General features: G+C 51.8%; 6 protein-coding genes across 6 annotated transcripts; 4 read left to right on the top strand and 2 right to left on the bottom strand.

Moving 5' to 3' along the window:
• Window positions 1–783: 783 nt before the first annotated feature.
• CPAR01_15119 (uncharacterized protein) lies at window positions 784–2,304 on the top strand (the record flags this gene model as incomplete). The annotated part of the gene is made up of 5 exons (XM_060499369.1): window positions 784–826; window positions 867–1,025; window positions 1,383–1,467; window positions 1,523–1,701; window positions 2,099–2,304. The coding sequence occupies 5 exons, from the start codon at window positions 784–786 to the stop codon at window positions 2,302–2,304; spliced, it is 672 nt and encodes a 223-aa protein (XP_060341801.1).
• Window positions 2,305–3,489: 1,185 nt separating this feature from the next.
• Window positions 3,490–3,792, bottom strand: CPAR01_15120 (uncharacterized protein; the record flags this gene model as incomplete). The annotated part of the gene is made up of 1 exon (XM_060499370.1): window positions 3,490–3,792. One exon carries the CDS (start codon window positions 3,790–3,792, stop codon window positions 3,490–3,492), a length of 303 nt encoding a protein of 100 aa, XP_060341802.1.
• A 1,588-nt stretch (window positions 3,793–5,380) lies between these two features.
• Window positions 5,381–5,884, top strand: CPAR01_15121 (uncharacterized protein; the record flags this gene model as incomplete). The annotated part of the gene is made up of 1 exon (XM_060499371.1): window positions 5,381–5,884. The coding sequence occupies one exon, from the start codon at window positions 5,381–5,383 to the stop codon at window positions 5,882–5,884; it is 504 nt and encodes a 167-aa protein (XP_060341803.1).
• A 228-nt stretch (window positions 5,885–6,112) lies between these two features.
• CPAR01_15122 (CAAX amino terminal protease) lies at window positions 6,113–7,218 on the top strand (the record flags this gene model as incomplete). Its single annotated transcript, XM_060499372.1, has 3 exons — window positions 6,113–6,208; window positions 6,282–6,665; window positions 6,736–7,218. The coding sequence occupies 3 exons, from the start codon at window positions 6,113–6,115 to the stop codon at window positions 7,216–7,218; spliced, it is 963 nt and encodes a 320-aa protein (XP_060341804.1).
• Window positions 7,219–7,269: 51 nt separating this feature from the next.
• CPAR01_15123 (uncharacterized protein) lies at window positions 7,270–8,588 on the bottom strand (the record flags this gene model as incomplete). The annotated part of the gene is made up of 2 exons (XM_060499373.1): window positions 7,270–8,476; window positions 8,542–8,588. The coding sequence occupies 2 exons, from the start codon at window positions 8,586–8,588 to the stop codon at window positions 7,270–7,272; spliced, it is 1,254 nt and encodes a 417-aa protein (XP_060341805.1).
• An 846-nt stretch (window positions 8,589–9,434) lies between these two features.
• On the top strand, window positions 9,435–11,253 carry CPAR01_15124 (Sec1 family protein; the record flags this gene model as incomplete). The annotated part of the gene is made up of 2 exons (XM_060499374.1): window positions 9,435–10,574; window positions 10,639–11,253. 2 exons carry the CDS (start codon window positions 9,435–9,437, stop codon window positions 11,251–11,253), a joined length of 1,755 nt encoding a protein of 584 aa, XP_060341806.1.
• Window positions 11,254–11,908: the final 655 nt, after the last annotated feature.

Genomic DNA, 11,908 nt, shown 5'->3' on the forward strand with positions numbered 1-11,908 from the left:
CTCGAGTGGAGTGGTCCAGATGAAAATGCTCCAAATGCATGAGAAGGCTGCTTTTCTTCATTAAGATACCTAACAGGTGTGTGAATGTGTGTTGGTTGAGAGAGTGTCGTCGATGGGTGGATGGCGCGTGGATTGAGTGGAATTCTTCGTTGGTGGTTTATGTTGTTGCGTGTGGAGTAGCCGCGGCGGCCAAGATTTGGTGAAATGAGTGAGTGATTGACTGGATTCGGAGATGTGTAAGATAATGTACTATGGGTATAAAAGAGTGTGACAATGAAGAAGAACAAGGGAAAAGGCAAAGAAAAGACGTCACGAGAGACGATAAATGAGAGTGTGAGATTATTACAGGCGAAATGGCCTTGAGATGCAATTGAAAAGACGAGACAAGAAAAAGACGTCGGCAAGCACGACGAAAGATGGACCACAGGGCCGGAGGAGGAGAGAGACAGAGGGCGAAAAGGAAGGGGGAAAGGGAAAGAATTTCGGGAGCGCAGGAAGAGGAGTAGAAGACCAGAAAAGACACCACGACGGCGGACAGACGACATTAAGGTACCTTGGGGTGGGCACCTCCGAGCTCTGGCTGCCACCTCATGGAAGTGGACAAGAAGCTCTAGCCTCCCCTTCTCCCATCTGGTGGTCTACAAGCCTGCAAGTACAAGGTGATTGAGGTGCGTTTGCGTGTGTGTGTGTGTGTGTGTGTGTGTGTGTGTGTGTATGTGGGGGGGGGGGGGAGAGCTAGGCCAGGTAGGTACAGCCAGGTACACTACGGATACCAGGCCCGCAATGAACGACCGGGGTGAAGCAGCAAGTGCAGGGTATCTTGCAGGTGAAGGATACCCGTGGTGAAGAGCTAGACAGGGTGACAGGGCAGGCCACAGAGCAGGAGGAGAGGAACAAGTGGGAATGGAAGCAGACCAAGGCAGGAGCCGAGAGGAAAGCAGGAAAAGACAAGGAGAACCAGGTGGTGTTCCAATCCTCTCACTTCTCAGGTATCCGTACAGATACACCGTACACCGTACGGATAGGTAGGTATGGTAAGTAGGTAGTCATGAATGGTAAGGTACTTACGGAAACCGAAAGCCTCGAATTCTAGACTTGGAAGGCACCTCGGGTAAGAATGGAAGGCAGGAGAGGCAAGAAAGGTAAGAAATGTTGTCGGCCACTTACCTCGCTTTCCCCCTTCCAATAAATAGATACAGGTCGCTCCCCGTCCACGACTGCCTATCTGAATCGATATGCAAGAACAGTCAGTCTCCAGCCAAGCGGCTATTTTGTCGCCAGCCGCCAGTCAAGCCGACGTTTTGGATGATTTCTGTTCGAAAGAGAGACTCCGGGTCTTATGCAGGTCCAACTCTTGGGTCCCGACTTCTGATTCCTGACAGCACAGCGCGACGACAATTCTTGCTCGCCCAAGCGGAAGTGGGCCGGCCCTGGATGCGAAAAAGGCGGTCGAGGGCTCGTTGCGTCGTATGCAGAACGGGGACCTCTGCACAAGTAATGGGATGCTGCTGAGAATTGGCAGTGGGAGTGGCCGAATGAGCGGCAAGGTTGGGCCTCGACACTTGACACCATCAAATGCCAGCCGGCCAGGGCTGCTTTCGAGACTCGACACTCGACACTCGAGCCAGATCAGGGGCTTGGAAGCTGGGCCAGACTTTTGCGCGGCAATGGTTGATGGCGGCTATGCTGCAGCACCCGTCTGTAAGTGGAATGTCGGCCGGACTGGCTCGAGCCGGAGAACCAGGGGGCGGCGGCGGGAGACCCAACTGGCTAGAGTCACTCCGACACGGTGGGCGACGCGGAATACCTACGCAGTAGTGTATTTGTAGGAAAGGGGGACGATTCGATAGCCGTTGCGTCGTATGGGATCGTCCCTGGGTTGGTTGATGGTTCGGGTTGTCGAGTCTGATGCGCGCCAGCTGTCCTCCAATGGAACGAACCACGTCCTTTATCTTCACCAGCTGATCTCCAGCAAGGAAAAGGAGAGGAATAAGGAGGAGGACAAGAAGAAGAAGGGTAGCAGTGCCAACCCGTTATGGCGATGGGGTCGAGGCCTTTTTGACACACGGCTGCTAAATGCAACACACGACAGCAGCAGCTATTATTATTAATTATGCCTTTCCCACGTCGACGTGGTTCGCAAAGTCTGGCGAGAAAAACAAAACAAACCGCCGCCGTGGGGGAGGAACGCCCGATCCAAGGCCACCCCCAAGGAGCTCCCTGATCCGTGAACGAGCACAAGGTCTGGATGACCCGGCCAAGGGCAGTCGCTTGCTCGACGGCGCCACCAAGGAAAACGACTAGAAGGTCAAGGGCGTCCTGGGCTGAGAGCCCGAGATGCGGCGTTGGGGTAAGGCTACCATATCATACGGATGGTACCGCACTAATTAGTGACCAACGTAGGGCAGGGAAGACTGAAACTGCTCTATAGCTCAGCAAACGAGATATGGGTATCGTGCACACTAATTACTGCGTAGCATACGTTCCCAGATCCCAAAGTAATGGGAAAGATATAGGCGAGGTACGGATACTTGAACCTTGGGATACCATGGCTTACCGGCAGATGGAGCCGAGTGCGGAGCATCATGCTTGTTCATAGTGAAGCACGGTAAGAGTGAGGGTGAACGTGGAAAAAGAAACGCCCCCAACATGACAGTCACGAAGTACGGATACCTACACACGCAGCATCCGCGTACAGTCTTAGGGATGGGAGAAAACAACAAGCAGGCTCTAGGTAGGTAGCTCAGCTTTCCCAGTCTCCAAGAAAAAGAGAAAAAAAAAAACATTTGTTCTGATAGCACGTCCCTTGCACTTAAAGTAGCGCGCCTCCATAGCCTTGAAAACACGGTCCTTTGAACGGAGCCCCCAGACATGAAGGAACACAGCGAAGCATGGGTAGGTTATCCAGCATTTTCACGAAGTATTCCATGTGGTGAACCGCCCAGCCCTCCAAGCCTCGAAGCGTCCATTCGTGAGCTGATTAGCTCCCGCTCTCCGCGCCATGTCTGTGAGGGAAACTGAGAGAACGGATACGCACGATCCACGGCGTTGAATTCAATCCAATGGGCCCCCATCATCATTCTTTCCTCACCCATGCTTCCATGCTTCCATGCTTCCATGATCCCATGATCCCATGTTCCCATGTTCCCATGTTCCCATGTTCCCTGTCAGTCCAGCCAGCTTCTTGGGTCCTTGATGACGAGTTGCAGAGAACAGCTGGACAATTTCATGAGAACGGAGACATTGGCACATAACGGATACGGTGATCATCTTCCCATTTATTAGTGTGTACGGTTAGGAAGTGTAAACGGTTTAGGTGGGCTCACCTCGGTGAAGCAGGGTGGCCCCGGAGTTCCAACTCATCATTAGCCCAGAAAGAGTAGAGGTATCAGACCGTACCTTAGTTCAAGGTGAACTGAGACATACCTAGCTCATCAGCAACACGAAGCTCAAAGTCTTCTCTCACTAGGGAATCCGTGCTCACTATCATCACTGGTCCAAGTATGTCAGTTCTACTAACTTGCAGCACTTTGTTTGGACACTGGCCTCTGCTGCTGCAGTGACGGGCGGCCATTCAGCGGCCTGAGTACACGCCGTCGCAAAATGTAGGCAAGCAAGGAGACGAAGTACGGATATGGCCCGCATCGGCGAGTCGCCGTGCCCTGTCATCCGGTGCACCGTGCTGCACTGACTTCTGTTGGCAAGATGAAAAAAAGGAAGAAAAATAAAAGGAAAGAAAAAATACCACCTCTCTGCCCAGACACCAGTACCGGCATCAGCGGAGGTTGGCATTCCCAATCATCTTCAGTGGTCCGAAATAAGCCCCTCTGGGCCACAATGACCGTCATCTCAGGATCGCACCTGAGCTTTGGCGGTGAGATACAGGGTGTAACCTAGAGTAGAAGAGGCTGCTCCGCCAAAACACAGCTAAAGTTTTGTGTCCCGATGTTACGTCGCCTTTTGCTTCCATTCTTTTCTTGCCAGCGGATGGGTTCTGACAGAGTAACTCGCACTTGGTAACATTCCCAGTCGCAGCAGCAGCACGAGACTTCCAGAGTGCGCGGGGAACACGAGGAAACAGCGTGGGCGGTTTTCCGGCGCTTATCACCATCTGCAACCTCACTGTGGTTGGTCGTCGCTTCTGTGCCATAGCCGCTGGGTGGCATGTCCCGACTGCAAACCTTTCAGTGGAAGGTTATTCACCGGTACCTTGGCCGAGGTCGCGTCTGGGCTGCACCTTGAGAAACAAGGTGCCAGCTGGCGCAGGTGGATTTTATCCCACAATTCCCATCATCCCATGCCTGTCGAACATTTGATGAGGTGCGGAGCTATGTTTTCGAAAATGAGCACAACTTGCACTATCCGTATTTACGATACAGCGGATAGAGAAAGCGGGCGGGGGATAAAACTTGGCCACTTTATTGACCATCTTACCGCAAGCGGAAGTGTTGTAAACAACTCTGGGATCCGGGCCAGAGTCCCAGTTGGAATCATTATTAAAAACCTGGTGAGTCCCCTCGTCTTGGTACAGAATCGCAAAAAGTTCGTGCGCCACAGGAGGGACCAGTGACAATCACCTACCTTACTGTATATTCGTGATCAGAAGTTACACCGCCTGGGCCGGGACTTTGGACAGTGACGGCGGGTCGTCGTTGACAGTGCTCGGTGGTCCGTTGCTGTGAAGACGGGGAAGCTTAAAACACTCGCTCGCTTCACGATTACCCGGCTATATCTGAGCTTAATGCTTCTGGAATCTAGATATGCACGAATAGCATAGAGCATATCTTGATCCGATTGTGTTTTTACTAATACAAGAAATATTGTGTCCAAAGTGCGGATAAATTCTGAAAATTATGTCAGTCTCGATATGGCTGAGTCGTGCACTTGCATGGGTAGATGCACATGGCGAGGAAACAAAAGCTGGACCCTCTTGCGTGGGACGGGGACAAATTGATAAGAGCGAGAGTTGGGGAGGATTGTCACTTGTCTTGACTCTTGCCCCACATACACCGAGCCACTGTCTCTTTTGCACAAGAAAAGCTGGGTATACTGAGATGAGGCGGACATAACGAGAATGCTGCGAATACGCCCTTGAGAGTAAGTATGGTTGCAGGATGAGGCCGTGATGCATGCTGGATAACTGGAACCTGGAGACTGGCAACTCACAAGAGGGATTAATTTCCGTGAGCAACCTTGTAGGGGCAGCGATGGAGTCAGGCGTCCCGTTCTCTCATTGGCAGCATGTTTCTCTGTGAGAAGTTCCAATTGACTCTTTTGATTGGTCACTCACCACTGAGTAAGGTAAGGTTGCTTTGATCCTAGACTGCCAATTGTGCCTTGTCAATGGTGATGCGGTGACAATCCCCTCCGTCCATGGATAATGCCACGACACCAACGGGGCGCGTCCACCTCGCGGACGCTTCGCGTTTGCACTGTTCAGCATATTGTCGGTGTCCTTTCCCTCGCGCATGCAGTAGTGTCCCCCCTCAAGGGCCCAAAGGTGCAGGTATCCGTAGTACCAGTGCGCTACTGCACAAAAGTCTGCAGGCACAAATTGAATCATGGACACTACGGTCCGCAGGTGTCTGACAGCTCAGCATCCAATTTCCCAATTCGAAAGCACGACGCAGGGGCATTTCCCATCTTGAAAGTCGAAAGTGAGATCTCATATCCGTACTCAGTGCCTTGCGTATTTCGCTCCAGGTCCCCATGTCCCGTCGTGTGTCAAGTACTCAGAAGTGCTGCGCAGGATCCTGCATTGGATGTTGTGGGGTCATTGAAAGCGAAGAAGATTCGACTTCGTCAGGTACCTGTGTACTGTGTATGTGACACGCTGACAGCTGGATGCAGCTGCGAATATCCGTTTACAGTACGGATACCTTAAGGTATGCGGGCTCTACCTATCTATGCTCCACCGGAATGTCCGAACGATTATGTAATTTCCTCACTTCACCTCTTCCAGTAATTACCATGATACCTGGTTGAAGAGACAACTCAGGGTATATTCATAGCCGTTCTTGACATGCCTTGGGGATTGGTAGCCAAGTGCTGAGTTGATCCCCTGACTACTACAGACATCTCGGGCAACGCGGTCGCGCCGGTGGTGTTCACCATGACTTCGTCCAATAACCCCGACTCGCGGTCTGGCACAAGTCTTCCCGGGACCGCCCCTCCATTCATACAGCCGTTGACGGCGTGCGCGATGCTGGTAGGGCGAATGATTTCTCACTTCCTTCCACCTCCGTCAATGTGCTTGTTTAATCGCTAACTCGCCTGCCCAGGTTGTTTATACTGCCATCTACGTGGCCCCTCTCTACATCTCGCCTGCCAGCCGTCCATCACCAACGCTGTCGAGAGACGACCCTGTCGTCATTCGCACGCGCATCAGATCTGTCCTGTTCTCTACTGCATCATGCTCCGCCCTGACTTACATCATCCTGGCCCGTCTACCTGACGGTACCCTACCTTATGGACCACTTCATGCTATGGGATACTGGCCCATCGGCATACTCGAGTCCGCATTATGCCTTCTCCTTACGGCAATCCTGTTTGCTGGTCCGCTGTACGAGACTCTTCTCATAGACGGCCTTTGGGAAGACTGGCACGGTCTTGGCCCCATTGTCCGTATCTGGACCCAGTTGACAACCTGGCGGAACATTGTCATGGTAAGTTGCATCAAGGAAGCCCCAGACGTATCATTTGCTCCATTTCTAGGGATGCTAATGCGATACCAAGGGACCTTTGACTGAGGAAATGCTGTTCCGCTCTGCCTCTGTTCCGTTGATGCTCTGCGCTCGCATGTCATTGACACAAACCGTCTTCTTGTCTCCCGTCATCTTCGGCTTTGCTCATGTTCATCACTTTTATGAGTTCCGCATCTCCCACCCCAAGGTGCCTCTGGTCGCCGCAGTGGCACGCTCAATTCTGCAGTTCAGTTACACCTCTCTCTTCGGCGCCTATGCCACATTCCTCTTCCTCCGCTCAGGGAGCCTACTAGCCATCGTGCTGGTGCACGCATTCTGCAATGTAATGGGCCTGCCCCGATTCTGGGGGGCTGTCGAGCCTTACTGGCACGTCAGTGGACACTATGCACCTGCCGATAGTCGAAAATGGACGGTGATTTACTATGTACTTTTATTCGTTGGAGCCATTACTTGGTGGAGAAGTTTGTTACCATTGACCCAGACCTCGGCGAGCCTGTTTCCGCAGGGATTCTGAGGTGCGTTGTAGGTTGTAAATACATTAGATACTGCTCTAGCAATGACCACATCAGGTCTTCATATCGATATCTAGCCCGGGCATCGCGCCGGGCATCGTCAACCCGTCGTCACTACGCATCCTGCGTCGACGTAACGAATCGTGCTCCCAACTTGTCTGCGTCCTTGCCTCGGCTTCAACTTCCCTTCGAGCTTCTGCGCGGAGATTCGGGTTAATATCTTTCCCCTTTGCCCTACTCACCGACGCGTTGATCTCGGCCAGTCCATCTTCAGGGCCCCTGGTGTTCTTCTTGCGCGGCCACATGCTCGGCAAGGCGATCTCCTGAAACCGCGGCTCCACGCATCGCTCGTCGAACCAACGGTGTAACCGCGACTCGATCAGTTGAGCAATTTTAGGCACATCTTGCAGCCTTGAACGACTTCCGAGAAGACTTCTGATTGACAGGTCGAGGCGGTAATCATCCATGAAGCTGAAAGTCATCATGGTCGGGGTGGACTGTGAAGGGTTGCTCGGGATAAAGGAAATCGACAAGGTGCCGCTGAACCTTACGACAGAGACTGAGAGTGCTACGGGCAGAACAGCACTGAGGTTCTTGGGATAGTTGAGAAGAAGCTTTGTCTCGATAGCGAGAGTGAGCATGTCGCTGAGGTCAACGTCCATCCGAGCCTGCAGCTTCGCGCCATCCCTCGTTGCCGCACTCGCGTTGAGAGTCCTGCCGCTACCCAAGTTCAGGCCGTCTTCATCAACGGGTATGACTCGACAATTGCTAAATATGGGGAAATCCTCTCCCAAGCTCAGCTCCGTCACGCGGATCTCGTCTACAAAGTCGGGCCTCGATCCTCCGTTCAGTGCCTTGGTGAGAGAGCTCAAGATGGCATCGTCATGCTGTGCGTCGCTTCGAAACTGGGCAATTGTCTGCGCCACGAGGACATTGAACCAGTCCAAACTTTCTGGCTGGTGACTATCGACATTGTAGTAGGTTTTGCTGAGGATGGAACCGATGGTAAGATTCGGGGGGTTCCGGAGGACGCTCGACTTCTTCCGATTAAGCGTCTGCTGGCCATGCTTTGCGTTCGCCGTCCGAAGACTGAGGAGAGAGCGCTTATGAGCTAGGGTCCTTGACCGACGCTCTGTTGCTCTCAGTGATGCTGTCACCTCTGGTGAGGGAGGGTCGCCGAAGATGAAGAATTTGATGAAGGCGGCAAGAACGAGAACCACTGACAGCTGGCCAAGAATAAGGCCTTGCGTGAAGGAGAGGCTATGACGTTGTAAATTAGTATGGAATACTCTTCACAGAAACGTGCGTATGGGACAAGAGCTGACGTTGGTTCTGCCTTTGCTGGGCAAGTGTCAGCGGCAAGGCCTGCCATCGTGATGGTGGCGGAAGATGAATCGATCGTCCAAGTTGCTTAGTAGACAGTATAGTATGTCTCTGGAAATGTGCTCACTGGGGACGAAGTACAAGATTATGGGTGAGGACTTGGCCGTCGTGAGATTTGTGGCTTTGGAAGCTGGATCTTAGTGAAGGAAGCCTGTTAGATGCTGCATGAATGCCACGACGAAGTGCTATCCGGCCTTGAGGTGTTTGACTAACAGTTTTGACACTGTGGAGTGGCCTGGACGTCACTGCTCCAAGGACCCACAGCTGACCCGAGGAGGCTAGTCACTGTGTCAGGCACAATCATCCCGCGGGAGTTTCCACTGCCATGGTGAAGTATATAATACCACTCAACATGTATGCAATATCACAACACTCAAGTCATAGAAAGATCTAGCGAGGGAGATCTATTTCTATCAATCCCTTTTTCTAGGCCGGCCTTCGACTTTAGCGCTGGGAAATCTGTGGCATACCCAGCTTAGAAAGCTGTTAGAGTTGTGGGTGTACCTAATGTCGAGGGTACTTTACCAAGGATGAGGTACCTAGGTAAGGTACGCAGGCGTGGTAGGCACGCAGGCCAGGGAGCTCAGGCAAGCTGTCCCAGTCAACTCTGCCATCTGCGAACGACATTGTTTCCGCTCATCCTGCGATTCATCTTAATTCATCGAAGACACAACACCGCTGAATACCACGCTTAGAGAATTCACAGCTTTCATTGAGCATCGGTCCCTATTTTCAAACCATCGCCACCACCAGCCGAAGGACGTATCCCATCCTTTCCTCCATTGAACACACTTCAACACGCATTCGACCTTTGCGTTCTGCGCCGCTGGCCAACATGGACGTGGCACAAGCAGTGGCTGGCTATGTCTCTCGTATGATTCAGTCCGCTGATTCTTCATCTTCGACACAGTCGGCAAAAATGAAGGTTCTGCTGCTGGACCGCGAGACAGTTCCTATTGTGTCCACTGCTATCACTCAGTCAGCACTGCTGAATCACGAGGTCTATCTCATTGATCGTATTGATAACACCAACAGAGAGAAGATGCGTCACTTGCGATGTTTGTGTCTTGTACGGCCATCGCCAGACTCCATTCAACTCCTGATTGATGAACTGCGAGAGCCGAAGTACGGAGAGTATCATCTGTATTTCACCAACGTCGTCAAGAAGTCATCACTAGAAAGACTTGCCGAGGCTGACGACCATGAGGTTGTGAAGCTGGTTCAGGAGCAGTTTGCCGACTTCATCGTCATCAACCCCGATCTGTTCTCACTTGGACTCAGCCTTCCCCATCAGCGTCTGTGGGGCAGCAACCAAGACACGTGGAACCCAGACGCCCTGCAACGAAGTGCTGACGGACTCGTTGCTGTGCTTCTTGCACTGAAGAAGAAACCGCTGATCAGATACTCCAAGACCAGCCCACTTACCAAGAAATTGGCTACAGAAGTGCGATATCGTATTACACAAGAGGAGCAGCTTTTCGACTTCCGGAAGGTGGACACGCCTCCTCTCCTGCTCGTGCTCGACAGGCGTGAGGATCCAGCAACACCACTTCTCACGCAATGGACATATCAAGCCATGGTGCACCATCTTCTTGGTATTACCAACGGCCGAGTCGACCTAAGCGATGTGCCTGATATTCGCCCGGAGCTAAAGGAGATTGTCTTGTCGCAAGACCAGGATCCTTTCTTCAAGAAGAACATGTATCTCAACTTTGGTGACTTGGGCGGCAACATCAAAGACTACGTGGAGCAATACCAGTCCAAGACACAAAACAGCTCAAATATCGAGTCGATATCGGACATGAAGCGCTTCATCGAGGAATACCCTGAGTTCCGCAAGCTATCCGGAAATGTTAGCAAGCACGTCACCTTGGTTTCAGAGTTGAGTAGACGTGTTGGAGCCGAGAACCTACTCGAAGTCAGTGAGCTGGAACAAAGTCTCGCTTGTAATGACAACCATGCGGCTGATCTCAAGGTATTATCCGACAATCATAGTACGGCTTCCCAGCGCAGATACCAGAAGCTGACTCTTCTCACAGAACATTCAAAAGCTTATTCAGTCTCCAAAGGTGACAAGCGACAGCAAGGTTGGCCTAGTCGCCCTTTATGCCCTACGATATGAGCGCAATCCGTCCAACGCACTCCCTATGCTCGTGGACCTCTTGGTGGCCGCTGGCGGGGTCTCAGTCCGGCGAGCAGACCTCATCTCCAAGCTTGTGAAGTATCAATCTTCATTGCAGCAATCACAGGCTCAAGCAGGCATTGCAGACATTTTCGAGGGGGGTGGCATATTTGGAGGAGCTGGTGCCAGGTTTAAGGGACTAAAGGGTGTCGAGAACGTTTACACACAGCATAGCCCCTTACTTGAAAGTACGCTTCAGAATCTGATTCGGGGACGACTTAAAGAACAGCAGTATCCCTTTGTTGAGGGCGGAGGAACTACTCGAGACAAGCCGCAAGACGTTATTGTCTTCATAGTCGGTGGAGCAACATACGAGGAGGCCAAGATGGTGGCAACAATCAACGCATCTTCGCCAGGGGTGCGCTTGGTACTAGGAGGTACTACAGTCCACAACTCGGCTACATTCCTGGAAGAGGTTGAGGATGCTGTATCTTCGTGGCCCGAGACGCAGAAAGCTGGCACAAGGCGATAAACGGAGAGCAGTCAATTTGGGACGTTCGAGATCTCAGTGACCATCGGCAATTCTCGTGTCTGCATGTACTCATAGGCCCTTTCGCAAGGAACAGACAAGGTCACCAGGCATCGAGTTGTTGTGCGCCAAGATGCTCTTCGACTAGGCTAATTGTGCACGGAATGAATGTCTATACTCTATTTGCAATTTGGCAGAGTGCGGGAGAAAGGACCACAAGCCCCTCTGTGGCATACTCGTATTGCACAAGGAAAGACAAAAACGAAGGAGGAGGAGGAACATGACTTATTATTGGAAGGCTTGGTTGCGACCATCAAATCTGGTATTCTCCAGCAGATATAAATGCTTAGCCATCATGCTTCCTAAGACTGGACGAGAAAGTGAGCAATGTTTATTTGGTGCGACATTGTTGTTCATAGTTTCATGTGATACACGGAATAAGGTAGCGATGAGTTTATTGAGAGGCTCATAGCACTCCTGAGAAGATACTCATTGGCGACGATAGCACTTTGGTCAACTGAAGAAGCTACAATAAAAGTACCCCCTGCAGTCGGTGTTTGTAACCGCCGTGCACCGATCATGTCACTACACTGTGGCACCAAGGGGCCAAAAAAATCAATGGGGGAGCAATGGCATAGAGGAACTCTGGATACAAACT

The sequence above is a fragment of the Colletotrichum paranaense genome (genome assembly GCF_030867605.1).
Source record: "Colletotrichum paranaense strain IMI 384185 chromosome Unknown Scaffold_18.1, whole genome shotgun sequence".
Taxonomy (NCBI): Eukaryota; Fungi; Ascomycota; class Sordariomycetes; order Glomerellales; family Glomerellaceae; genus Colletotrichum; species Colletotrichum paranaense.